The sequence below is a fragment of the Dicentrarchus labrax genome, unplaced genomic scaffold (assembly GCF_905237075.1).
Source record: "Dicentrarchus labrax unplaced genomic scaffold, dlabrax2021, whole genome shotgun sequence".
Taxonomy (NCBI): domain Eukaryota; kingdom Metazoa; phylum Chordata; class Actinopteri; family Moronidae; genus Dicentrarchus; species Dicentrarchus labrax.
The window spans coordinates 20,950,238-20,976,792 of NW_026136705.1; the positions used below are offsets into that span (position 1 = coordinate 20,950,238).

The following is a 26,555-nucleotide window of genomic DNA, read 5'->3' on the forward strand; positions in this document are numbered from 1 at the left end:
TTTGATGGGTAACTTGCAAGTTGCATTTCTGCATGCGAGGCAGCCTTCAAACAGTTACAGACCCTACATTGTAAAACAGTTGATTATGAATGTCAATGAACGTTCATGTCAAGAGGTAAGTAAAAAATTTCATGGAGAAATTTCCTTAACATTTTCCAAACACACCGGTAAGTGAGAGTTCACACAATGGTCATGCTTTTACCGGGCACACAAGCCAATAAAAAGACGACACTTAATCATGCAAAAAAAGACAGTTTCTCTCTAAAAAATAAAACAAAACAAAAAAAAAAAATCCTTTTGAGTTCTGATATCATCCATCCGTAGTGACCTTGAATAAGAAGAAGCTGCGCTTTGATGATGACTTTGGTGCAAAAAAATGTTCCTGTTTCGAAGAGGACAGACCCTGTCCTGTCCACTTCCTCGATGAAGACACTCTTGGTATAGACCAGTTGTGATAGTTTACCCTTGACCCCTCCCGCCTCCCCAACCCCAAACCCCTCCCCCTTTCCTCCTCGAGATGGACACAAACATCAAACCCACCCACCCACCCACCCATCCCTGGATGATGACACCTTCAAAATACAACCATTCAAACACAGATACAGCAATAAATTGTCCCACGTACAGTACGTCATCCAATGGGGCTTCGATCACTTTACAGAGAGAGCACGTCTAAAAACACATGAACGGCATTACCTATATACAGAGGACACAGTAACAGTCAGAGGTTGGCCCAGGATGGATCGAGCTGCGTCGTGGGAATGAAGTGCACAATGAAAAGAGCATTCAGCTGACGGAGAAAGACAAACCACTGAACGACGAGTAATGAAGGAGAGTGAAAACGACAATTTTTCCAAAGGAGATATCCAAATGTCAGCTGGCCTCTTATTTAAGAAAAGTCAGAGAATATCTGCCTGCTTGGTGACGATTGCTAACACTGAAGTCTCGCTCTGCTGGTAGTAGAGTCGTAGCTGCAGGAAGATTGGTTTTTGCGTAGCCAGCAGTTACAGTTCAGGGTGAATTGCAACAGTACGCCACCATACAGTCGCAATTCTCTGACGATTTGTTGGGAATCGCCAGCGTGTGCAGCTCCAGCTGTCTGGAGAGGTTTCGCCTCAAGATTCGCTTTGAGATTCCAGGTCCGATGACTGGGGGCTTTTTTTTGTTGATGTTTTTTTGCTTTTTATAGCAGATGAGTGATCCTAGAGCCTCCTTAATTTGATGTTGGGTTGTACAGACTGAGACACGGTTACAATAACACTCACTGCTAAGTTAGTACACGCTACCAGCTCACTAGAGACCTTTCATTTCTAACCGAGGAACATGACCCTGTTTATCTCTATGGGAAGGCATGTGCACACAAACACACATACAGTACATGTACATAGAACAGACACAATCAATAGAAAACGACTTCATCCCCAATCGATTATTGCCCCTTTCAACTGTACATCCCAGCAATGATTTTAGGTTTTTGTGCAGCAGAGCGTTTGTCCCCTCTTCGAAGGTTTGTGCTATATATATATATCGTCTGTCTGTGGGTCTAACTTGACCTTGGATCTGCCAGAAAAGCCACATTAACATTTAACGTCTCATTTAAGCCTCCCATCTCTGTCTGAATTCATCTGTACGTCGTCACTGCAGGCTTTACTAGGGTCGTGATCGACAGACATAACCCTCAGTTGCTTTCCAACAGTCTGGTCCTCATTTGACTCTTCCGACTGACCTTTAGCTGTCCTGTCCATAAATGTTAACACTACATTAGCAAACCCCTCTCTGTGTAAGCAGTGTCTTTTTCCTCCAAGAGGAGGTGAGACATGCTGCGGTAATTACCCTTATCCAGTTTTTTCTGGAGTGTAAAGGACTTCACTGGAGACTAATTTGAGACAGGACGAATGCTCAGGACGGGAAGGACATCATACAATTGGGAGTTAGACCATTTCTGATTGGTCAGACTGATACTTGCCTCCTCACTAATATCCAGTCACCTCTCTATCTGGCTCTCAGTGCATTTGTCACTACTTTTAGAGCAGTACAGGTATAACAAAACAGGTTTAAAAAAAATTAATAAAAAAAACAGAAAACAACAGCTTTTTGTACAGAAACCTGATGTGGACACACAAGAAGTACAACACGACAGCAGGAAACAGCTTCTAAACAGCCTACAGATGGGTGGAGAAGACAGTAAGAGGTTGCATGATATTGCACAGCTGTAGAGGAGCAAAAAAAGAAAAAAAAAAATACACAGTGTGTACAGCACGTCCCCAAGTAGCAAAGTTAGTGTAAGAGGTTTTACATCCAAATGCGATGCCTGGGTCTGGCTCAGTGCTTTCATCAGTTCCAGTGCAGTAACACATTGGTACCTGGCAACACAGTAATGACATCAGGTACCAAAAGAGAAACACATACAGTACATACCCTACACAGCCACGTCCATCCACACACACACACACACACACACACACACACACACACACACACACACCACACACACACACAAGCGTGCCTGCAAAATTATCGTTCCACGCCGGATTCTTGATGTGAAGTTGGCAATTAAGAACAAATGGAGCTCATAAAAAGACTCAAAAGGTAATGTTGATGCAGCACATTTAAATGTAGAAAAAGGAACACGCACACACGCATTCAAATCAATTAATCTGACATCAGGTGATGGATGACACTCACTGGGGGGAACCAATCTGAACAAGATGCTAAAATCACCTACACAGACATACACCCTTGGCAAAGTTCACATTGAATAAAGTGCCAGCAAACAATCCAATCAGAGAAAGAGACGCGTGCCCTCCGAGTTTGATTCGGTTGTGGGATGGAGAGGGAAGTGGGTAAGTTTTTTTGTACAGGAAATTATCGGGATGAGGAGGTCAGTAAGTGGCAATAGAGCTTCTGCACTTCCATAGAGCTGTCAGTCTTCGTAGCGTCATCGCAGGTCGTAATCGCCGCTTGAATTGGCAAATGAGTTGGGATTGATGCAGAGCCTCTGGTGCCTCGGCATAATAGATTCAAAGACAGAGAGATCAGTAGCCACATGGAGAGAGGAGAGGAGATTAGAGGGTCAGGCGACATGGAAACAGATATCAGCATTTCTTCTTTTATCCGTCCTCTGGTCCTCTCGCCCTATTCCTCTCCCCTCCCTTTTCCTCTCTGTCTTCTTTCTTCCTCTGCCTCTGGATTTGGTTCTGGATTTGTTTTCTTCGACTCTTTCTCTCCATCTCTTTCCTCTCGCCTTCTCTCTCTCGGCTTTGCTGCCATGGTTACAACATCATCCTACATGAAGTGCATCTGCAGAAGACGAGGGGGGGGAAATGGAGAGTAATTTAGTTCAACAAAACACCTCATAAAGTGTTCAGGCATCTATTGACGACAATATTACCTGCCGCAGTGCCAGGAAAACAGCTTCTCAGTAAGCGTGAGTGCTCGGTAAGCAATTATATTACTGTGTTGTGTTTTGAATAATTGGTCAAAATATACTTGTTTGTTCTCCTCGCGGTCTCGCAGTCACAGCCTTGCTGTGAAAAACACTTTTTTCCGCACTTGTTGGGTCAAGAATAGCTATGAATGAGTTTGTCAGTTATACCAGAAGGATACGTAAACCAATCAGCCATAACATTATGACCAGTGACAGGTGAGGTGAATAACACTGATTATCTGATTATCATGGCCCCTGTCAGTGGGTGGGATATATTAGGCAGCAAGTGAACATTTTGCCCTCACAGTTGATGTGTTAGAAGCAGGAAAAATGGGCAGCGATTTGAGCGACTTTGACAAGGTATGGCTAGATGGGTCAGAGCATCTCCAAAACTGCAGCTCTTGTGGGGTGTTCCCGGTCTGCAGAGGTCAGTACCTATCAAAAGTGGTCCAAGGAAGGAAAAGCGGTGAACCAGCGACAGAGTCATGGATCGGACCACACGGGCCAGCCATCGCTCCAAACGTGCATCAATGAGCCTTGGCTTGGATGATCTACTGTAGCTCAAATTGCTGAAAAGGTTAACGCTGGTTCTGATAGAAAGGTGTCAGTACACACAGTGCATTAATGACCACCAGGGTGCCCAGGTGGTCATAATACTACGGCTGATCGGCGTACAGTTCTTATGCAGTTATACTTTATATCAATGTAGGATGTCCAGCTCATTCTAGTCATTTTGTGATAAAAAAATGTTTTATGTGCTCTTACTTGGTCTACCCAGTTTTCTTATAGCTACTACTTCCCTTTAAGCAACATTTTGAAAGCATAAAAGTAAGAGCAGCCCAATATTCAGTCAACTTTCAGTTTGGATTGTTCCTCCATGGCCTCTTTATTGCCGCCTTTATCTTATAAGATAAACTGAATTCCTGAGAGATAGGTTTTTATTAGTAGAAGTACAAGATTTTTCTGAAATAACAAACATAATATCAAACAAACTAAGGTTAAAAAAAGATCTACTATTACACTGCATTGTAGCCGATTGTCTGTAATTTGCTGTGTATGTGTGGGACCAAGAAAAATACACAACTGTAGAAAAAAGAACCCAAATATGAAGAATACACCACCAACAGCAGCAGTCGATGACAGTATTAAAAAGGTAGATTATTGTAGAAATAGTTTATAGCTTTATTTAAGATCTTCTCATTTAACTCTTCTTACAAAATCTTACAAATGTCAGTTCCTGTTCCTTTAACGACAACATGTGCGCTAATATATGTCTGAGTGTGTGTTACCTGTGTCCCCGGGATGGGTCCAAAGGGATTGGTGGGTCTCAGGACAGGCTGGTTGTACATGACAGGCTGTGGGGGCATCATGGGAACGCCCCCCATCTGATGACTCATCTGAGGAGGGAGCTGTTCAGAGGACAGGCGAGTTCAAGATCAATCCCAGCAGTGTATGAATAAAAGCTTTTTGAATGTATGAGATTAGACTGTTCTTTACCATTCCATACACAGGCACTTGGGGTGTCGTCATAGGAAAAGCCATTGGTGCTGGAGCCTGTAAAGAAAAACAGAGTCTTAATCTTGACCTAAAAGTTGAAATACAAACAATCCCAATACTGTCAGCCTCATGTCTGACTTATCAAAGACCCCCCCCCCCATCAAAGACTGAAATGTTTTTTTGACTTTAAACATTTGCATTTGTTTGCATGTAGGAAGACACGTAATCCTGAGCAACAAAAAGAGGTGCAACATTTTAAAAAGATGTACCGAAGCAGCAGATTGGCAGCCTGTAATAACCACAAGGGATGAAACAGCCATGCCAAGGCAGCACAATAAGAACGATAATTCCTCATTCCTCTAATAATTCATATATTGTCAAGAATACAAACAGCATAATAATAAAAAGACCAAAAAGCTTTGATTCTTAAATCAAAGTGAGAGGTTTTTAGAGGATGTCAGAATGAAATCAGGTGCAAAAAAGAGAAATGATGGAAGAGAAGAAAGGTACTTACATAGCCAGTATAGATCATCCCATTCTGTGGAGAGGTGCAAAAAAAAAAAAAAGAGTTACAACAATAAAAGCCATGCTTGTGCCTTTTCTGCAAATGAGCAGAGAAGATAAACCAGACCTTTGCACATTCCTCATTTTCCAATCACTTCTACTTTCTATTCAAGCCGTGCCACCGGTTTTTCTGAGCCATTTGCTGAATAAATGAGCGGTTTGAGTTGAGAGGTCAATCAGTCGAAAATTAAAAGATGAAACCAGATTGAATGGAAGAGACGTGTGGGTAATTAGAGTGGAGCACAAAGGACGGAGCCACATTTGGGTGCTCCTTCAAAAGCCCTGAATGCAGCAGAAAAAAAGTTACATTTGGCCACCAGGTATATTTGATGAGTTTCACTCCAGAATGAGATATCGTATCATTAGGAGAAACTGACTGCACTGACAAAATGATGGATGGCACCAAATTAATACACAATACCACACTTCATAGGATTTCTGCTGGAGTAGTCCAGATTGTGTATAAAATAGAGACTTTGATGTCAGGTTAATTGTATTTTTCATTTTATTTTCTATAGTTATTTTGTTACTACACCCCTGATGTGTTCTTATATTTATTTCAGATGATTTTTGACAAAAAAAAAAGAAAAAATCACTACATAGGGAGGTTTGCCTGAACTATTTTGATAATCAAAATATTCTCTGATTTCAGCTTCTTTAATCTGAGATCTTTGGCTTTTAGACTGTTCGTCCGACAACAAATAATGTGAAGAATAATGTGAAGATGACACCTTGGACTCTGAGAAACTGAAAATTGGATATTTTATAGACTGAGCAAGCTACTTGCAGCCCTACATTACAACAATAAAATAAATGAAAGGTGCATTTAAAACTGTCATCTGTAAAGCCGCTGTTTGTAGATGTGAAGTACAGTGACTGGGGGTGTTCAAAGGTCTATTAATCTAAACTTTAAAAGGGCCCTGCACACAGGTGCCACCTGGTATAGAGCAGCAAGGACACTGAAACCTGCTTAAATGGAACACGTGGCTAATTATCAAACCGAGCTACATACTGGAGATGCTGTGGTAAACTTTATTTTAATCTTTCACAGCTTTTAAGTTTTGGCAGAGACACTAAAGTAGCTTTTCTATTTGGATCCACCACAGCAACTGGTGTGAAATATGTGCTTTTTTTAAGTTTAGACAACTCGTATGACATATTTATTGTCACAACATGGTTAGATTTTGGCATCTAGGCTCCAACCTCATCATTCCCCAATATCTCTATGTACACATATCTCTGGGGAGTGATGAGCAAATACCTTAAACCCCTAACCGGAGCCTACAGCTGGGTGCTGGGGTGGTGGTGGGGCTTACAGAACAGGCAGGCAGCAATACTGATACAGGGCAGCAGCGATACTGACAGAGCAGAGGGAGAGCTGGGAAATTTGGCCTAAATAGACCAAATTGGAAGGGTGTGTTTGGTTTGTGATTATGGAGAGTGAGGCATGTCGTGTGTGAAGCAGTGCAGCTCGAGTTGACTGCCTGAACTAGCTCGCAGGCATTGCTCCATTTGTTTAGTACACATGGTGTTTTACTTGCTGCGCAGAGCTGTTTTTTGTTTGTGTGGAGTGGAGTGGAAGTCACACCCACCAGGCACAAATCTGCACTGTGCTGGTCTGGCTTTTGGAGTGCAGCTAATGATAATGACCTACTCATACCTAACAGGAAAAGACATTGTCTTGACTAGAGGTCTAATCAGGCAACGTAAGTGAAAACAGCGGTGGGAGTGGACATTTGGAAGTATGTGAGCATGCATAACTCATTAAAAAAAAACTTGATGATAACATTAGTGAAGCTTTTATGTTACCATCTGAGGGACGGGCATGGGTGCAGGTGCCATGGGATGGGTGGTGTGAGTCCAGTTGGTGCTGTTGCACATGGTCTTTGACTGCCAGCCACTTCCTCCTGTTGGCTTCTTCTCTACCAGCTGACTCCACTGGAGCTCCGGCCTGATCCACACACACACACACACACACACACACACACACACACACACACACACACAAACACAGGGCATTTACAGGTGCACAGTTTATGCAAAAACCAAAAGAGAAATTGTGAATAAGAGAGAGTGAACAGTGATGAAAACTGGACAGACAGGTGAGTCATTTGCTTGTGGTTAAGTTTAAAAAAAAAAAAACACTCACTTTTTAGCTGGACCCCCAAACTGCAGGTCTGAGAGGAAAAAAAGAAACGTATCATCAGGTCAAAGTAAGCAACAGAGTGAGAGAAGCATATCAGGAAAGACAGAACAATGTCAGCTGAGATATTGTACACTCACTGCCAACGAGGTTGGCTAATGAAGAGTCCAAATCATTGGGCAGCATTTTCCCAGAGTGCAATGGGGCTCCAGGGCTGTGAATCTGAGTGGGTGGAGCTGGCTTTAGCAGGTCACCTGACATCACAAGGTTACCATGGTAACGTGAAAGGAGAAAAGAGGGGAAATGAGTCAAGAGCATGAAGCAACTGGGCATCACTGTCACAGCGTATCCAGCTCTGAGCTGTGTTGTGTTTGTTTGAGCGTGTATGTGTGTGAGTGAGTGGGCACTTATTTGCATGCTTCGTTATCTCTGTGTGTGTGTGTGTGTGTGTGTGTGTGTGTGTGTGTGTGTGTGTGTGTGTGTGTGTGTGCGAGGGCCTACCTCCCCAGGCATTGTTATTGTTGGGCACAGTGTGTGTGGTCTGGATGGGGGTGAAGTTTGGCTGCAGGGTGAACAGCTCACTGGTCAGGTTTGGCACACTGCAGGAAGGAAAATAGAGAGTTTCTCATTTTAGTTTTATGTAACCATTTTAAAAAATCTGATTTATAATGACAGCCAGGCAAAAGGCCTCTTGTTGGATGTATAAAATCAAACAAACTGAAGAGGTTCATAGACAAAACAGAAAACAAATAGTCTTTTCTCCACTATACAGAAGACTTTACACTGTTTTTACACTGTGTGCCTGTGAGACTACCGATGTTAGACTTACTGGTTGTTGACGGTTACGATGGGTGAGTTGGAGAAGAGATCTGTGGCCCCTCCGCTGCTGTTGGCACTGCCCACTGACTGGGTGCTTGGTGACGCATTGGGTGTCTGAATGTCGATCACCTTATGAACGTCCTCCTGCGTGAGAAGCATCAACAGTATAATATGATATTTGCCGGGTTTGCTAATAGCCCTGCAGCACATGTGAATAGTGTTAACCTCCTCTGGAAAAACAACAAGAAAGAAATGTTATCTTTCAAATTAAGTAGTGTAGCCATTATTCATTTCCCCTGTGCTTTAAAAAAAATATTTGTCCTGAATGCACCTTTATTTCAATACTATTTCCACTGCTGAAAGTCTTGAGATTTAATTTTTATTCTCTGTGCATCTCTGTACACTATGGGCCAGCAGCCTGAAACTGTAATGTCACCGTATTTCATTGTATTGCAGGATTAATGCACTTGTCCATTCGACTTCAACAACAGCACGCAGGACAAAAAGACTTGACACAGAGTTTTGTTCACAGTTCACACAAAAGTGACTTCAGTTTGCTTTTCTCACGTAAAAGAAAAGGTAAAAAAAGGTGCACTGGCAATGATGATGTTGTAAATTCATTCGGTGCCGTGTTGTTGGTGTGTTATTAGCTGTCTATCTATATAGCTGTCCTTCCTTCCTGCTGCTGTCAGGCTGTTTAACAACCAGCACCCCCCCCCCCCATCTCGGCATCAATAATGATAATAATGTGCAATAATTACTGTGCAATCTATTGCCCATGTGCAACTGCTACTATTTTGTGTTATTTGTGTTATCTGTTGTTGTGGATTCTTACTGTTTTTTTTCTCTTGTACATAGTGTTTTTATTATTTCCCTACTCTTACTGTTTATTTATACTGTTTTTTTCTCTCTCTATCCACTTTGCTGCTGTTACATTGGAATTTCCCCATTGTGGGACAAATAAAGGAATATCTAATCTAATCTAATCTAATCTAATATACGTATGTGTATGTGAGTTTAAAAATGTCTTGCCTTGTGTTGCTGCAGCCTGTTGTCTTCTGTCTTGTCGTCCATACGGCTGAGAGAGATCCCAGTGCTGGAGAGAGAGGACACTGCACTGGACAAGGTGCTGGATCTAAGGGTGACGCACACACACACACACACACACACACACACACACACACACACACACACACACAAAACACACACACACACACACACACACACACACACACACAAACATATTTTTGCAGAGTCGGCAGAATCTACACGGTTTTTATAATGCTTTGTTTTGTCTGTCTTTTCTCTTTTTATTGAGTTGCACTTTATAGTGTTTTGTTACCTGAACTTTATTTTAACAATACTAAGAATCTACAGCCATGCTAGCAGGGTTGTAATGCTGTAATTCTCACTGTAAAGAAAAGTATTGGACAAATTGAAAGGATAATAATACTATCAGCCAAACGAAGAAAACTAAATCAAGCACTGAGGCTTTCACTGTGAACATAGCCTTAGTTTTTTATTTTGAAATTAAAGTAGTACTAGTAGTGTGACAGTAGTACTAAATTAAGTAATACATGTAAAAGCAATAGTACTATTAGTTGTAATAATTGTAGTAGGGACAGCAGTAGCAGTGATCAGTGCCTGAACTGGACCAAAAAAGGTGCCGGTACCCTAATTCAGCACAACCCAATCCATTTTCAGTGCTTTTATCTCAGCGTTAATCTAGATTTATTAGACTAGATTAGATTATTTATTAGATTTATCAGAGGCAGGTTACAGCGTTATAAAGGGTGTTAAGAGGTGCGTTCCAAGACTCATCTCAATAACACTCAAACTCAATAATGAGTAAGGGTACTAGTGAACAAAGATCAAAAGTGCCAGTACTGGTGCATCAGATCTGCTTCCTTCGAATCTGCTCGTACCTGCTGGCGGTGGAGAGGTCCTTGAGCTTCCTGCCCTCCAGAGAGGCTAGATGCTGCTCCAGAGCCTCCAGGAGAGAGCTGGGAGCCTGAGGGAGGGGGGTAAATGGGGATGGGGGTTGATGGGGTAACGTTAGAACCAAAACCAAGTGGACAAAATGGGACACACTGTCATCTCTCACTCCCATATCCTCACCTCTTCATTTGATCTCACTCACTCACATTCACGCACACACAAAGCAGCAACAAAATTAATCATCCTCGGATTCATTATCTATTCTACGACAGCTCTTTATTCTTTTTTGCATTTGGTTTCATCAGGTTTGGTTGACCAGCATGCACACATCAGCCTTGGATCATGCAAGCGAGTCCTCAGCGGGACTGACAGGTCAGGACAGAGCAGAGCATCGTCGCTGCAGGGCTCGAGAGTAGAAACACAACAAACACATTTCTGAACCATCTAATGAGCCCATGCAGAGGCCAGCAGTGCACAGACACTCTCATAAAACACACACACACACACACACACACACACACACACACACACACACACACACACACACACACACACACACTTACACACGCATACACATAAAGAAAATCAGTCCCAAAATTAAGAGTTAACTCGTGGATTCCACATTAGGTTAAAAGTCAAATTACCGTATTATTCATTTAATTTACTTCTGAAATTAGGCAGCAACTAAACAAAAGAACCAAAATTTTATCCCACTGGAAGCCAAGGAAGTTAACTCAGTGAAATGTAAACATCTGGTGAAAACCAGGTATACACATTGAGCAGCTGGCCAGCACTCTTTATTGGAAAACAAAAAGGATGGATGGGTTCATTTTGACCACATGTGATACCACGGTTTTCATCTAGAGCCTTACATTTCAGCATCGGAGAGCACAATGCAAACACAACAAGCAAAGAAAAGATTTCTCATATACTTATTTTAAGGGGGAAAGAGAGTAAAATGCGAATTCTGGATATCCTTCTTCAGAGAAATCTAGAATATGCTAAAAGTTTAAAAGTAAAACAGACACATATCTAGAGCTCAGTATAGGCATGGGTTGAATAGGGGCATATAAGGTCTTCACAAGCACTACAAACATGGCATTAATTTTTTTTTAAAGTAAGCTCTTTTCAATTTGTTACCTGATTTGTCACATTGTAAATATCCAATCATGTGTCCACTGAAAAGGATAAGTTGTATTGGGGCCTTTAGCATGATGTGCAGTACTTATGATGGCATTATGTACACCTATCCAAGTCATATTTGCAGAAACCTACTTAATAAAAACCATTCGCTGCTCTCCCCACAGCTAATGCAAAGGGACATAGTCTTTTTTCAGGAAATTGATTTGAACACTGCTTATGTGAGCAAAAACCTATTTCATAAAGCTGTGCTGACTTATTTGTATGATAAGCCTTTGAATGAAGAGACAAGCCTTGATATTTACACTGTGAAAATGCCAGAAAGACTGCAGGAAAAATTCTGACAGATACTAAGCCCCGGTCATGGATGTCTAAAATAGAAATATGCAAAAAGAGGCTAAAAACAATTTTTTATTCAGCCGCATAAATGTTGCTCTTAAAATCTTACCTGAGAGTAAAATTTGTTCTACAATGAGTCAGATAAGAAAAAAATGAAATCCTGCACTGATGTTTAGAAATTGTTATTAGGCTATTTGCAGGGCTTCATTTATTGTTTCCTCTCTATTCTAGACTCTGCTCAGAGAGAAAAAAGGTGGAAAAGGCGAAGGAGAGTGAAGAAGAGAGGAGGAGGACGGGGCAGCTGCAGTGTGGGCAGGTCTGTAGGGTGAGTAGGGAACGGGAGCGTTTAGAATGAAGCATTATGGGATTGACTTGACGGATTTAAATACTGGTTGACTGACTGGTTGATTGACTGATTGAGATGAGATGTAGACTGACCTGTGTGAGATCGGGGCTGTCGCCCTGATCTATCCCAACTCGCTGTGTCACAAAAAAGGAGGAGGAGGGGTAGGGGAGGGAGGAGGGAGGCAAAATAAAAAATAAACCAAATGTAATAATAAAACAAGGAATAAACCAAAAAACCCAACAGAGTTTAAAAAAAGGGAAGAGGCGTGTGAAGGAGGAAGAGGAGGAGGAGGAGGAGGAGGGAGAAAGAAGAATCAAACCCAAGCATTCATTACTTCATGCAGTGGCTGGAAAGGAAAACAAATAAAAGACAACAGAGGAGGAGGGGAGGAGGGCGCATGCACACGCATACAAACACCTATATATATATATATATATACACAGTATATGTACACACACACTTATAAGTACACACACACACACACACACACACACACTGAGATCTGGAGACTGGTTTGAAATGAATGCTGAGCACACCGACTGATTGAACAGGCAGGGCAGAGAGGGCAGACAACAGGTCACGTGACTGCGAGGTAAGAAACATCCAAAAGGAAGACACACAACTAATGTTGACTTTGAACAGAAAGACAAGGGAGGGACACAGATGACACACAAACAGACAAACACACATTTTGTTAGACAGGTAAAATGAATGGGTCCTTAAAGTCAACGTTAGTCTGGTTTTTTTTTGGTTTTTTTTTTTCTTTGGATTGAGCGGCTGCACCCCAAACCTTTCTTCCAAATGGGAACGAAACCAAGCAGAGAGAGAAAAGCCTTTGAAGATGGATGCTACGCAATCTACAGAGGATACAACTGTTTATATTCACTGTGATGCCTAGCAAGGACTGCAACTGTTAATTGGATAACAGCCATTATAAAGAGTTTATTTTTATTTTTTTTAAGAAAAAGGGAGGAAATAAAATAAGAGGAGACAGAGATAGTGATAGAAAAAGAGCTTGCTTGGGCATGCAGTGCAGGCATGAGAACAGGCAGCACGCGAGGGGTCCCTCAACTGGAAGCTCTACATGAGTAGCTCTCTGATAGGCTAAGACTCAGCCATTAATCACTGTCTTGGAGTAACCCCCTCCCCAGGTCAGGGCAAGAGAAGGACAGAAACAGGAGAAAATCTAGAGGCAAAAAAAAATTAAAAATAAAAGACTTGGAAGATTAAGGAGAAGAAAGCCCCTGGACACTGATCTACGGTTCGGGAATATCGACCGTAAATCAGATCCCAAAGGGAAACAGAGGTTCTGGAGCAAATCTCAACAGGTTAAAGTGGATTTTTTATTTTCTCTGCAGGTTAAATTCTAATGAGGAAACAAAAGAACATGGAGATATAATGTTCATAGGAGAAAGGAGGGAGACCGTCAAGATTCGCTCCAGATATTCTCGCCCTCTCTGTTTCCTCTGTGGAGGAGCAGCGGGACAAACGGACGTTACCTCTGCCACTTTGAGAAACTCGGACAGTTTGGTCATCCTGTTGAGGAAAGTCTTGTAGATCTCCAGAGCTTCTTTGCACTGGTTCTTCTTCATGTCAAAGTATTTCTCTGTGTATTGGAAAAAAGAATACACATAAATACCTAATAAGATTTATGTTAAACCAGGTTAAACCACCAAACAAGTGTATACCATCAAAAAAAACTGCTTAAAAACATAATCTGATTTGTCCTGATAGGCCTCCACATATGGAAATAAATTCCCCGTAGAGTCCCAGTTACTATATAACCATGGTTGAAGCACCTCAGATCAGGTCCATTAAGTAAGGAATCATTTAATGAACTGTTCTCAGCCTCTGACTCCTCATTGGCTGAATAATTAATGAAAGAAATGAAGGTGATCTTTATAGTTTTTAATTGGACGTTCAGACACAGTAGGAGGAAAAAAAATTGATTTCCCCTTAAAGACCGAGAATTGAGTGGAGTCACAGTCTTGTGATCTCGACATCAGAGGCAGATTACAGCATAAATACAAAACTGACTCAATAGCGATTGTCTCTGGGTCTGCTGTGTGGTGTGTGTGTGTGTGTGTGGTTTACCCAGCATGTTGATGACCCCTTCGTTGTAAGCAGCAAACAGCCGTATGGAGTCTTTAAACAGCAACATGAAAGCTGTGTTGATCACTCCGTTGGTCAGCTCGTTGGAGTTGGGCTGAAGAAGAGAAGGAAAATAAAATAAATTAGGATATACCTATATCGAGATGTTGCAGTGACTGCTGCACGCCCTTGTGTCTTTATGGCAGATGTTTACCTGGAAATCCAGCAGTGCATCCAGCTGGTTCTGAATGGTGGGAAGAGTCTTAATCAGCTTCTCTGTGTTCATGGTGCGCATCACACCCTCAGCCCTGGTAACAAACAAGAATACATGCACACAAACACGCGTGCAACACACACACACAGGACTTATCAGACCTGGACACTAAGGTGTGTGTATAAGGAGGTCCTTGAGAAGCAAAAAGGGTGAAGAAACAACATATATAAGCAAAAAAAAAGCCTTCTCTGTATGACCACTAGCTTATGGTGGCTAATGTTAGCTAACAAACTTTACAGGTGGATGCTCAGTTCACTGACTTTATGACTTTTTTCTACTTGTATCTGTATTTTGTATCATTTACCATTAGTGCATAATTGTGGCCGTAGTAACCACTGTTCTGCCAAAGTAGCATAGGCTAGAAAATCTATTTGTTATATAGTTGAAGTAGAGCATAAAAATAGAAATATATTTAGAGTAACTGCAATCTATTGAAAAAAAGAAATATATATTCTTCTTTGGTTTAAAAGGCCCTTAATACCTTTCCATATATGTATGTCGGTGTAGTGTGTGTAGAGTTTGTTACCCTCTCTTCATCTTGGTGAAGTCCACTGCTGCTAGTCTGTAAGACATGGCTTTTTCATTCAGGTAGCGACTGTAGCGTCTGATGAAAGTTGACATGTTATACCCTGGGGGGGAATAGAGGGGGCGCTGCAGTTAGAGACTGATCACCTTGGAGTATTTCCAAAACAGGTTAAGAAACCATATTTCCTCTCACATGAAATGGACTCTCCATGAGCAATCTGCCCTCCCCCCGTGTGTCAAACTGTCCCTTGCACCATCTCACCTTGAGATTTATTTATTTGTTCATACTTTTGAATATATATAATTACAAAGTCAGTGAGTATGTGTTTCCATTTTCAGTAACATTCAGCCGCTTCTTGTATCAAACAAAAGGAACATTTGTCTGTAGCTTTTCAATCCTGGACCGGCTTATTGATAGTGTTACAGAGCCGGGGAGAGTCCGACATAAAGTCATTTTCTTAGACGTACAGCACTGCTGAGTTTACAAACAGCCAAATGGCATTAAATCACCTTGTAGTGCGGCCTTATCTAGAAAGTTGTTGAGGTTGAAGAGTGTGTTTCTGGAGGCAAGGTACTGCATCAATCTCTGATGGGGGAAAAAAAGGACAAGAGGACAGAGTTAGTGACTTATCTGATGCCGTTCCTTGACAACATCAAGTCATGTCCGCACAGACACAAAAGCAGTGAGGAATTCATTTGTAAACAGGATGTGCAGCTTTACAAGCATTTCACAGGTTGTTGACTTTAAAAGAAAATAGCAGATCACATGCGGGAAAAATCAAATGCCCAGAACTGATGAGGCAGCAGCTGAAGAACGTACATTTTTCAACAACAATCCTTCATTGAAACCACAAATTCGGTTTATCTTGCTCTAGCTTTACCCTCATGTGTCAATAATAACTTATAATATGTTTGTGTTTTGTTTAAGTTAAGGTTCAGCATTGTTCTCGGTTGCCAGGTTGGAGCAGGTCAGCACATGTTAGGTTTTGTCTCATCTTGCATGAGCAATAACAAAAATTCTTAGCAATAAAACCATTTATCAGTCCCTCCAATGCAGTCTGTTTTGGGGGGATTGTTGCGGCCTAAAATGCCTGATTTCACAGCAGCGTTTCTTAAAAAATTAGAGGCAAATGACTTTGGTGGCTCAGAGTTTTCCTTGGGTTACTGCAATGATTGGTGAAACTACACTTATTGGTCAAATTTGCGGAAACAAAATTGCTAGGTTGCACAGAATTCACAGGGATTGGTTTAATTTGCATTAATTGGAGGGACTCATTTACAATCCTCCCGTCTCAATTGGAAGAGCCTTTCTCTCTTTAAAAAATATCCCACTGGTTTACAGGTTTAAGTTATCCCATTCCAGCATCCTGTTTTAACAAGAAATACATCCCATTGAGGAAGTAAATGTGGCATTTCATGGGACTTTAAACCTCACGTCAGTACTCACGTTGCAAAAAAGCTCTCTTATTTAAAATACTCTGTAAGAGCGCTGCCACTGCCTCTCTTTCTAGTAAGAGATGCTCATCATTTAACATGTTTGATGTTTTCTTTGTTGCTCTTGTGGTCTTAGCAGTGTAGTGAGTTGATTTTTCACGCAGGGCCATTGAACTGTCAGCTGGATGCTTCATCAGTCCTTGTTGGACACAAGGAAGATATAGCTTCAAAGAAAGTCGCTGCAAGAGTTGGAGAGAAAATTGCTACAACCTGGCGAGCAAAATGTCAGTCTGGACCGATCAATAACTCGAGCTAGCCGACTGGCAAACGTCCACATCATGTTTGTGTGTGTGTGTGTGTGTGTGTGTGTGTGTGTGTGTGTGTGTGTGTGTGTGTGTGTGTGTGTGTGTGTGTGTGTGAGAGAGAGAGAGAGAGAGCATTAGTTTAAACAGGAAATGTCCTTGTTTCATCCTTTCATTGACTCCTGTGTGCACTGTTCTCACACTACATTAATAGTTTATCATCCACTGCAACCAACGATTATTACATTACCGATAAATGTGTTAATTAATAAATTCATGTGAGTTCAGAGAATCCTCAAATTTAAGAAGCTAGCTCAAGCAAGACTTTTATCTGAATTGTTGATTGGTTTTCTATCCACTGACTGACTGAAAACTGACAAATCATTGGAGTACTAATCTAGTGTGCTCCTCTTGAGGCTCATATTTTCTTATTATAACTGGAAAAATAGTGCACTAAACTGACTGACGGCTGTCAGAGTAGTTTATGCTTCAGAAATAAATCAGAACACCCAGAATTATGAGAGCAATATTTATGAATGGATTAAAAAAAAAATCCCATCTTTTTTAAGATTTTTCAGTTGGCAAAACTGCACCATGTTTGTATGACTTTAACTCAGATCTGTAGCTCGTTTCGAACGGAAAACCTGAGTGAACATGCTCGTAATTACCTCTCATGTTTTGTTTTTATTGTGTCGAGAACAAAAAGACTGAAAATCATTTTTAGAGCTCATTAAACCCAGCTTGTTATGTCAAGATGACAAACTACTTTCTCGTCATCATGAGAATTGGGGAAAAGAATCATCTCTGTCCTCTCCAGACTTCCATATGTCGGCGTGTTCAGCTCACCTCGTTGCCGTACATCATGAGGTGGTGTGTGGTGATGAGCGCTTTGAAAACCACTATCCAGCTGTTGCTGGCTGTGCGCTCCAGCAGTGTGTCTGCCAGGTGGGGGATGCTGACGTTCAGCTCATTGGTGCAGTGGATCAGGTCTAGAGGAGACAGAAAAATAGCATAAAATAATCTGCTAAACATACTGAGAAAACTTTAATGTGAAAAAAGCAAATGATTACTAGAATAAAGTTTATAAAAACGGGATCAAGAGGTTAGAGATTATGTTTAATGGTGCAGGTTTGAACTGGGAACAAAAGCACCAGCCAAAATCATAATTTATAACCTTAAAGAGCTTACAGGTTGAGTTATTATGAATCAATGGAATGAGTGAACAACTATGATGAATGCAGTCTTATCGACCGGTGCATTCATTTTGACTCACCCAATATCAGCATACAAATCAATGAACAAACGATTATTTAATAATAGAGACTGTTTAGACAGATGAATCAGAACCAGTGCTTCTCTATCCCAAAATCCATTTTGTGGCTGTAATTCAACAGCGCTACCTACACGCTTCACCAAAATGCCGATAAAATATCATCTCAGAAGATTGAAAGTTTATTATGAGGTCAATTCTACTCCACCACAATCAACTATCAATCAACTTAATCTATTAAAAGATACATCATTTAAAAAAAACTGTCAAATGAACGAAGACTGATGATAAAAAATGAGTTTTCTTCCAGAGCATCTTTGTTAGCCAAACGTTTACCCTCTGTGACTCCGACCAGATTATAAATTGTCCGTTTAAAGCAAATATTGCTCATCTCAATCAAGAAAAAAGGTTTGTTTCTCAGCTTTAGAAGTCTGACAAATGAAAAGTTAACTCAGGAACTTATTTAAAGGCAGTTTTCAGTTTTTTATTTACAACAATAGGCCCCAGAAATAATTATAGATAACAGGGGATGTAAAATTCAGCAGTGAAAACCAAACACACAGCTAGGACAAATCGGTGAAACAATGCCTTAAATTCTTCAAGGATTTCTCTGGTTTAAGATCAAAATGTGAAGTATGTTTGGCCTCTGTTTAATCTCAAAGATCTACTGAGTCCTAGTTAAATATCCAAGCTTGGGTTTTTTTCTCTAAACTTGACCTTGTGTGTTTTATTGTAAAACCCCTTCATATAGATGGACTGTAGGGTGCATTTACTGCATAGCTGCTCCATGTAATCTCTTCAGTGACATTTATCAGGAAGTCTAAGCTCTTTTCTGATTGCATTTATCTCACTATTTTTGCTCTGACGATTCCCGTTTTAGATTAAAAGACTAAATGTTCTCAGTAATAATGTAAAAAGATTGTGAAGATTATTTAAAACCCAGACAGAGATGTAAGTGAATATTATAAACCACATATTGTGAAGGAACAAGGAGCAAAGTGATGAAAAAGTAGGAATAAATCAACAATATGACCAGATGAGATGACAAAACAAGTGAATCAAAACATTAAAATCAAGATAGGAAGCAAATGTACTTATCAGCAACAAAATCCAAACATAAAGGCTAAAGTTAAAAGGGCTTGACCCCAGGGATGGAGAAGAAGTCAACTTGTATTCAAAGACAGACGGAGAGAGAATTTGTGTTACTGTGAGAAAAAACTTCAAGCAGTTTCGGTTTCTGAGGCAAATCTTTGGTCTGCTTCTTCCACAGGATCAGAGGTTATCAGGGTTTATTTAAAAGCTCTGTGATGTTTTCTGGGCTCGCTTAAACGCTGGATACCACAGAGTCCCAGTTGATACCGCGGTTAAATGTTTAATGCATGTCAAAGGCACCCGGAGCACCCGCAATTCACCACAGCTAATGCTTCAATCCCCTTCAGCTTTATGTTATTTTTGAGTGTGAAAACCACAAAACTGTAACAATATTGATTATATAGTCTTCATCGACTCATCCCACAATGCCTGTCTATGAATTGTTATCGCAGTCAGACTCACAAACCGGTCAAACACATTTTGAATAAATATCCATTATACAGTAATGCTAATATCAAAAAGACCACCTGACTACTATGAATCTGACTGTACCACTGAAGTACATAAAATGGCTACCACCATTTTTATTCTAAGGAATTTATATTTTTCAGTCCGTTCCCCTAATTAAATCTCTGGGCATTAATATCATAACTGTATGTGGTAATGGTAGTGTTCAGTCATGCTTTACACATTGTTAATGGTTTGTTTGTGAATTTCCTTCTGGCTCAGTAATTAATGGGGCCATATTGATTCTTACTAATTAATGTTTCCTGTCAAAACAGAACATATACAAGCACACCAGTAAGGTGGAGACCACATGGCTCTATGGCAGCGTTGGTCCGTGGACATTCATGTTGCCCCTAAAATTAACTGTAAAGACTTTTGTGATTTGTTAACTTTTCCTCTAGCGCTAAATATGGTAAAAAAAAACTATTTGTCCAACACTTTGGTTTCAGCTGTACTCTGTGTTTAGTGCTTATTTGCAAATGTCAGCATGCTAAACTAAGATGATTATGGTAAACATTAGTCTGCTAAACATCAGTGTGTCAGTCTCATTTAGCGTAGTTTGACACCCACTTGTGGAAAAAGCCTCTATTTTAGCTGCACGATGGCAAGCATGCAGTTCATCACTTGTCTCTAAGTACTGTGGAACAGTTATAATTTGTCTGTAACATAAATATGACGGTAACTGCAGCAAATTTATGCCTGTTTTTGTTGTTTTTATGGAGAATTTTTGAATCCTTATGCTAATTAAGAGTAAATTGGCTATAGCTCGACAAGTTAGCTGCAATATTTTACACATTTGCTTTGATTTATTACGTCTTTTTTTATTACGTCCTTACGTCTTTATTAGACTCTGTTAGCTGTCTGTCAGACAGACTAATTCGCATGTTAACATTATTACTGAGAGCATGTTAGCGTGCCGATGTAAGCATTTAGCCCAAAGCACACTAAATACAGCCTCACAGAGCCGCTAGCTTATATTTAAAGACATTATTTGACTTTTCACAGAGTAATAAATAGCAAAGCACTCATGTTTCAACTTGAATACAGTTACACCTAATGGAGCTTCTTCAGTCAAATATTTTCATGCCGGCTCCACCTCTATGTATCCCTGTGGGTGATAATACATCAGCTAGGATTTAATCATCGACGTGTGACAGTGTAGACAGCCCGAGGGATGTGATGAAGTATTGACTCTATGATTGCCAGCTGGCATTATTGATAAGATGAAGTCCATGTAGGAAATAAAGTACATCAATAACACAATTACAAATAAGATTTTAGGAGCGCAAACATTTACACAAGTTCAATTCAGGGTAGTTGTAATGCTAGTTAGGATAAAATATCAAACCAGTGTCCTAAAGTAGCCTACGTGTGACTGCACTGAAGGGACTTGTAATAATGTAATAAAAACTTAATTCAAGACGTTTTACGTTTTTTGCTTTAGATAAAGTGAGTATTTTTCTTGAATTGCATGACATTTAAGGTAATTATAATAATACATATGTGGGAGTAAGTGTCTGTGTATTTGAAATACCATAAAGCCACACCTCCTTATTGGTGCAGCTTTCTTGTATTTTTGTTCTATTTTTGTCATTTCAACTTCTTCTTTTGCTTAATTTGGCTAAAAGGCCAAAAAATGTGGCTACCGAGGAGCAAAAAAAGGCCCATGATTATTCTCAACACATCTACAGTACATCACTTTTACAGCCGTGACACACGTTTGAATAAATCACATGCCGAATAACACAACTAACTGTGCTTTCAGGGGCAGAAGGTCATTTTTGACCTGATTACTATTCTGCGTGTGATGGATCTGGTTTCTATCGTCAATCAGCAAAGCAGAATATTGCCTTGTGAAAGTGAAATCCCATTACTCTGTCTGTCATGCTCATCATTTGCTATTGGATAGTAAATAATCAACATTGGCCGTTTATGTCACCAGCCAGTCTGTCAAGGTCATGACAGTGTAAGAAAAAATAAAAAAAGCAGATGACACTGGTTTGCTCGCTCTGAATATCTTCAATGACCAGCTTCAGCTTTTGATTTATCATGTGTTGCATTTGGAAAGGACCGGTACCGCAATTCATCTTTTCTCTCCATTGTGCCTGCTAAGGATGGATCAATAAGTAAGTTGAGTATATTTTAAAGAAAAATGTTGCACGTATTTATCAAACCTTTTCCAATTAGGTAAACTGATCCAGACTCGCTGCCCAGGTGCAAAATGGGAAAAAACGGATGGGTTTTAAACCCCCCACTAATGGGCAACTGCTGCCAGTAACCTCTGCTTCATTATACGTATGTTGCTCCTTTAAGCCTATTTTGTTACACATATTGATTTGCGGAGGGCTCTTAGCACACTTCCATTACCTCAAAAAACAGACCAAGTATCTGTCACTTTTTATGACCCTATTTAAGTTAAATAAGAAAAAGACTTTCAAATCCAATGGTGGTCTGGGTGAGTTGCACATATCTGGACTCTCAGACCTGAAATCGACCCACAGTCTTGTACAGCCGACTCATCAGAAGCTCCTTGGAGCTGTGGAGCTCTCTGCCTTTTCTTTGCTTTCTTTATTCACTTCCAAGATCCTCTCAGCCGACCGAGGGGCTGCATCCTCTGACCTCCTGATTGCAAACACCCTTCCTTCTCTCCCCTAATCTGTAAATAATGTTATTAAGAGTTCGGTCTAGACCTGCTCTATTTGAAAAGTGTCCTGAGATAACTTCTGTTATGAATTGGCGCTATACAAATAAAACTGAATTGAATTGAATTAACCTTAAATATGCAGCCTGAGAGTCGTATGTTATATCACGTCCTGGATGGAGAAGAGAGGGAAATGTTTTATTGTGGAAGCTAGCTGTGTCTGTTAGAACAGCTGCATCTGAAAGGCTCAAGTACAAAACATTCATTCAGCTAAAAATTTCAGTTCAAGCTTCCGGTGAGGGGGGTTTGAGCCAGGCCTCCAGTTTCTGCTTCGGCATTGGACCTTTTTAGTCCCCTAATGATCAGAATAAGAGTCCTGATCAGAAAAAAAGCAGCCTACAGTGACCAGAATAAACTGACCCATTCTAAGAGGGAATTCATTGTCCTCCAGAGAGTTGGTATAAACCTTTTTTATAATCCATTTGACGGATCAAAATTTGTCATGTAAATGCTCTGGTTCTATTTTTAGCCAATATGCTTTCGCCCTTGAGTTAAATGACATTTACTAGTTTCTGAGAGACTACGACTTAGGGCGGGTGCCTTAGGTGGACGACCTTCTACCATTTAACGACTGCAGGGGTGTTGTGTTGTTATAAAACTGTGACTATGGCACACAAATAAACCTATAATGCTGCCAATCACTTGATGCACTTTAACTGGTTATTTTCTTTAGCACTTATAAGAATACTTGGTTTGATTTTCTTTAGAAATGAATAACGTAATAACAGTCAGCGTACTATAGAAATCCTCTAGTTTCTATCTGCACCAAATGTAAACCATTAGCCTCACAAGTGGCTATAGCAGTCAAATCACTGATACCAGAGCTCTTAGCGGTGGTCACCATCAAGATAAAGAAACCACAGCTGCAGTAAATACTCAACTTTGCCATTCAAAAGTCACAAAATGGTCTTTTTTTTAATTGTAAGTTCATCTACAAACTTGTTTCTGAACCTTGTCAGGCACCCCCACTGGATGTTTTTTTTCTGCTTCAGTGGCCTTTTTTAGTGATACAGCCCTAATTTAGATGTATTGTGCCGGGGCGCTCGGTGGCACATCTTGTGAGGGAGCCCTGAATTCCCAGTGTCACCTCTGCTGTGGACATGACTGACTAATCCACTGCCAAACTTGCCGGCTGACTGGCTGGGTGTGTAGCTGGATGACTGACTCTCAGGCTGTTTGGCTACCTGCCTCGTTGTTTCCCTCTCAGACTGATTTATCCACATTTCCTCTTGATTAGCCATCTTGCTATTTCTCCCCCACCCACCCCCTCCTCTCCATGTCTGTGTCTGTCTGTCTTTTTGTAGCTGTTGGACTGGACTGCTTGTGAGTCTGACTGGCAGCACCATTGATTCCCCCTGCTCTTCATCGATCATGTCAAGTAATTATGGTGAAGCAGAAAAGCCACCTAACCTAATAATCACTGGTAAAAAAAAAAAAAAATCTACATGAGAGGATCCTCTCTGTGAAGATAATTGCTGCAGTTTGCACACACAGGTAATTAGCACAATGTGGAGATAAAGAATCTGTACTCCGCTTAAACGCCTCATTTTAACACCCACCAGCGGTGCTACAGTGACTCTCTCTCTCTCTCTCTCTCTCTCCTCCAGCACCTCGGGACTGACAGCAGTAACACATTCATTAATGATAGTAATAATGCACCAGAGGACACGACGGTGAACTTGAATGTGGGATTTGAGGGGAGAAAAAAAAACGTCGGTGCTGCTGCTGCGCGAATAACGCACATTTTGTCCCTGAAGTGTCTCCAGAGGATGTAGAGCGCTGCCGCCGATATAGTGGCGTTAATAATGGATAGGCCTTACACTATATAAAGCGGCTGCTTGCAATATGATTAGCCTATAGCAGAGTGGCCTATTTCCCCTGAATGACATGCACAGACAGTAGTACCTGGCCGATTGCGCCATACATCAACATTCACTGCTTGCGTTGGTGTGCAGACGCGTTGCTTTGCTGCGTAAATCACATTACAATCTAAGGGAATGTAATGGTGCCTAATTAAAGAGGCTGCAAACATAACCGGGCCGGATGAGAGAGAGAGAGAGAGAGAGAGAGAGAGAGAGAGGGGGGGGGTGGTGGTGGAGGGGATGGGGGGGGGTGTAATAGATGCTGTTTATACAAGCTATCCTTTGTGAGGAAAGAGTAGCTTGATGCATGCAGGCTTATCTCTACAGTAAGCGAGTGATGGTATGCTTAACCTACAGTCAAGGTGTTTCTTCTTGGGTCCGCTGACTTCATGCGTCGTGGCCTTGCAGACGGCTTTGCTGATGGCAGACCCGGTCATGCTGTGCTGCGCGGCGGCGATCCGGTCCGTCAAAGACTGTCCCGACATGTTACTGAGGAGGAGGAGGAGGTGGTGGTGAAGGTGGTGGTGGACGAGGAGGCTGGCGGAGTGATGGTCGAGTCCGGGTGGGGGGAACCGGGGAGGACGATCAAAATGTCTTTAGCGGCAGGGAGGAGGGTAGTGCCCTCTGCGAGAATCGGCCGTCTGAGCAGGAGGAGGAGGAGGAAGAGGAGGAGGAGGAGGAGGACAGCAGCGTTCACCGGCGAGGATCCGGTGGGAGAATTCATGCGGCGGCCAAATAAAACATAAGACGGTCACATCCAGCGTTTAATATTCAGTCGACGGCATCGGGATGAGCCAGCTGCAGGGATAAGATATTAGCCTGTATGAAGGGAGGGTGGGGGGAAAAAGGCTGCAAGAAATCAATATATCGCCTGATCAGAGCATCAAAAGCAGCTTAGTACATAATACTAATAAAAGACAATGTACAGTCAATGTGTCCCTGAAATAGCTGCGGTCCAAGGGTGAGATGCCGGTACGAGCGCTGAATCCCAAATAAAGATGGCAATAATCGGAAAAAAGCCTATCGGTGATTATCATGAAATCTATGCGGCATCCTCTATGACTGAAGGCTCATTTTTCAAAGACGGTATAAAAGCATTGTCCCTTTCCCCTTTTTCTTCTTCTCCCGGTTTCTCCTCTGAATCTATGCAATGATCCGACCGCAAACACCTCTCTGATCCACACAGCACCCCGCGCTGGCTGCATCTAACCTCAGCCGCTTTGATATATATATATATATTTATTTTTTGTATCACCCCCCCTCCCTGTCTCCCAACCTCCCCACAAGTCTTTTTAATCTTCTTACAAAAGGGTGTATTTTTCTGTGTTGAGGTTGCCGATAGGCCAATTTTTTTTGTCAGTCAAAACTTGTGTGTAAAATGGCAGCACATGAATCAGGTGACTGGGAAAGGAGGGCGATTGGGCCACTTCTCGGGTCCGGGGGAGGGCATCTTAAAGCAGAAGGCTGCCCCCGGATTTTTTTTTTTTTTTTGTCAAGGCTAAGGCATCAGCTGGTTCATCACCTCGGTGCATGTGGAGGACTTAAGAGTGTGATGTGCAAACTCTCCCTGATTACCTGCTGTCCAATGACATGACACACAGGGAGGAAAATTACAATATCAACCCAAGATGTTTCATTTGTGTGAATCCTATTGTTTCATAATGGCTGGAAATGTGTCTGTGGGGACCCAGTTGTACCCTATTTTTATAGTTTTTTTTAATAACATTACATTGAATAATCCTATAACACAATATTTCTACATATGAATGTGCCTTACAGTGTTTAATTACGGTACCATAATAAAATCCCAGCCTGTAACATTGCCGTGAAGTTCCCCATATGAAGACATTTCTTGTAGTCTCAAAATACATTTCCAGGGCCGTTCCAGTTTGATTCATTTAGTTTTGACGACATTCCCAGTATGTGTGTAAGTGACATTTCATGGTTCAGTAAATACCATCAGGGAGCATTCAGTGATGCTTCCTGCTTTATTTTAAAGAGCATCATCTAAAGAGGGGTTTTAAAGGTTCTGGTAATTTGAAAATGTTCTATAGGAACCACATATTATTACAGGAGGTAATATTGCGTTAATATTACATTAAGTGCCTGGGAAACTTTAATGAAATGTACTATGGAAACCACATGGAAACATTCTCTTAAACACAACCAAAAAATTTTCTTAAAGGGACTTTTTCTAAGGCTGTGGTTATAGTGAGGTCACTGCTCCTAATGGCAAATTTGAGGCATATGTGCAATCTCTGGTTTACAGTAGGAGACAGTGCTC

At 41.2% G+C, this 26,555-nt stretch overlaps 1 protein-coding gene across 2 annotated transcripts; it reads right to left on the reverse strand.

Annotated features, from left to right (window-relative positions):
- Positions 1-1,126: 1,126 nt before the first annotated feature.
- On the reverse strand, positions 1,127-25,497 carry LOC127364342 (phosphatidylinositol-binding clathrin assembly protein-like). 2 transcript variants are annotated; one of them, XM_051401780.1, is made up of 19 exons: positions 24,627-25,497; positions 17,686-17,828; positions 15,614-15,689; positions 15,105-15,207; positions 14,519-14,612; positions 14,308-14,419; positions 13,713-13,819; positions 12,306-12,347; positions 10,376-10,461; positions 9,483-9,585; positions 8,461-8,594; positions 8,133-8,230; positions 7,772-7,885; positions 7,638-7,665; positions 7,298-7,439; positions 5,439-5,462; positions 4,925-4,981; positions 4,717-4,836; positions 1,127-3,300 (listed from the first exon to the last, which is right to left on the reverse strand). In XM_051401780.1, the coding sequence occupies exons 1-19, from the start codon at positions 24,754-24,756 to the stop codon at positions 3,286-3,288; spliced, it is 1,728 nt and encodes a 575-aa protein (XP_051257740.1). In that variant the 5' UTR covers positions 24,757-25,497; the 3' UTR covers positions 1,127-3,285. The 2 variants fall into 2 exon arrangements, with proteins under 2 accessions (XP_051257740.1, XP_051257741.1); XM_051401781.1 differs by lacking the exon at positions 12,306-12,347.
- Positions 25,498-26,555: the final 1,058 nt, after the last annotated feature.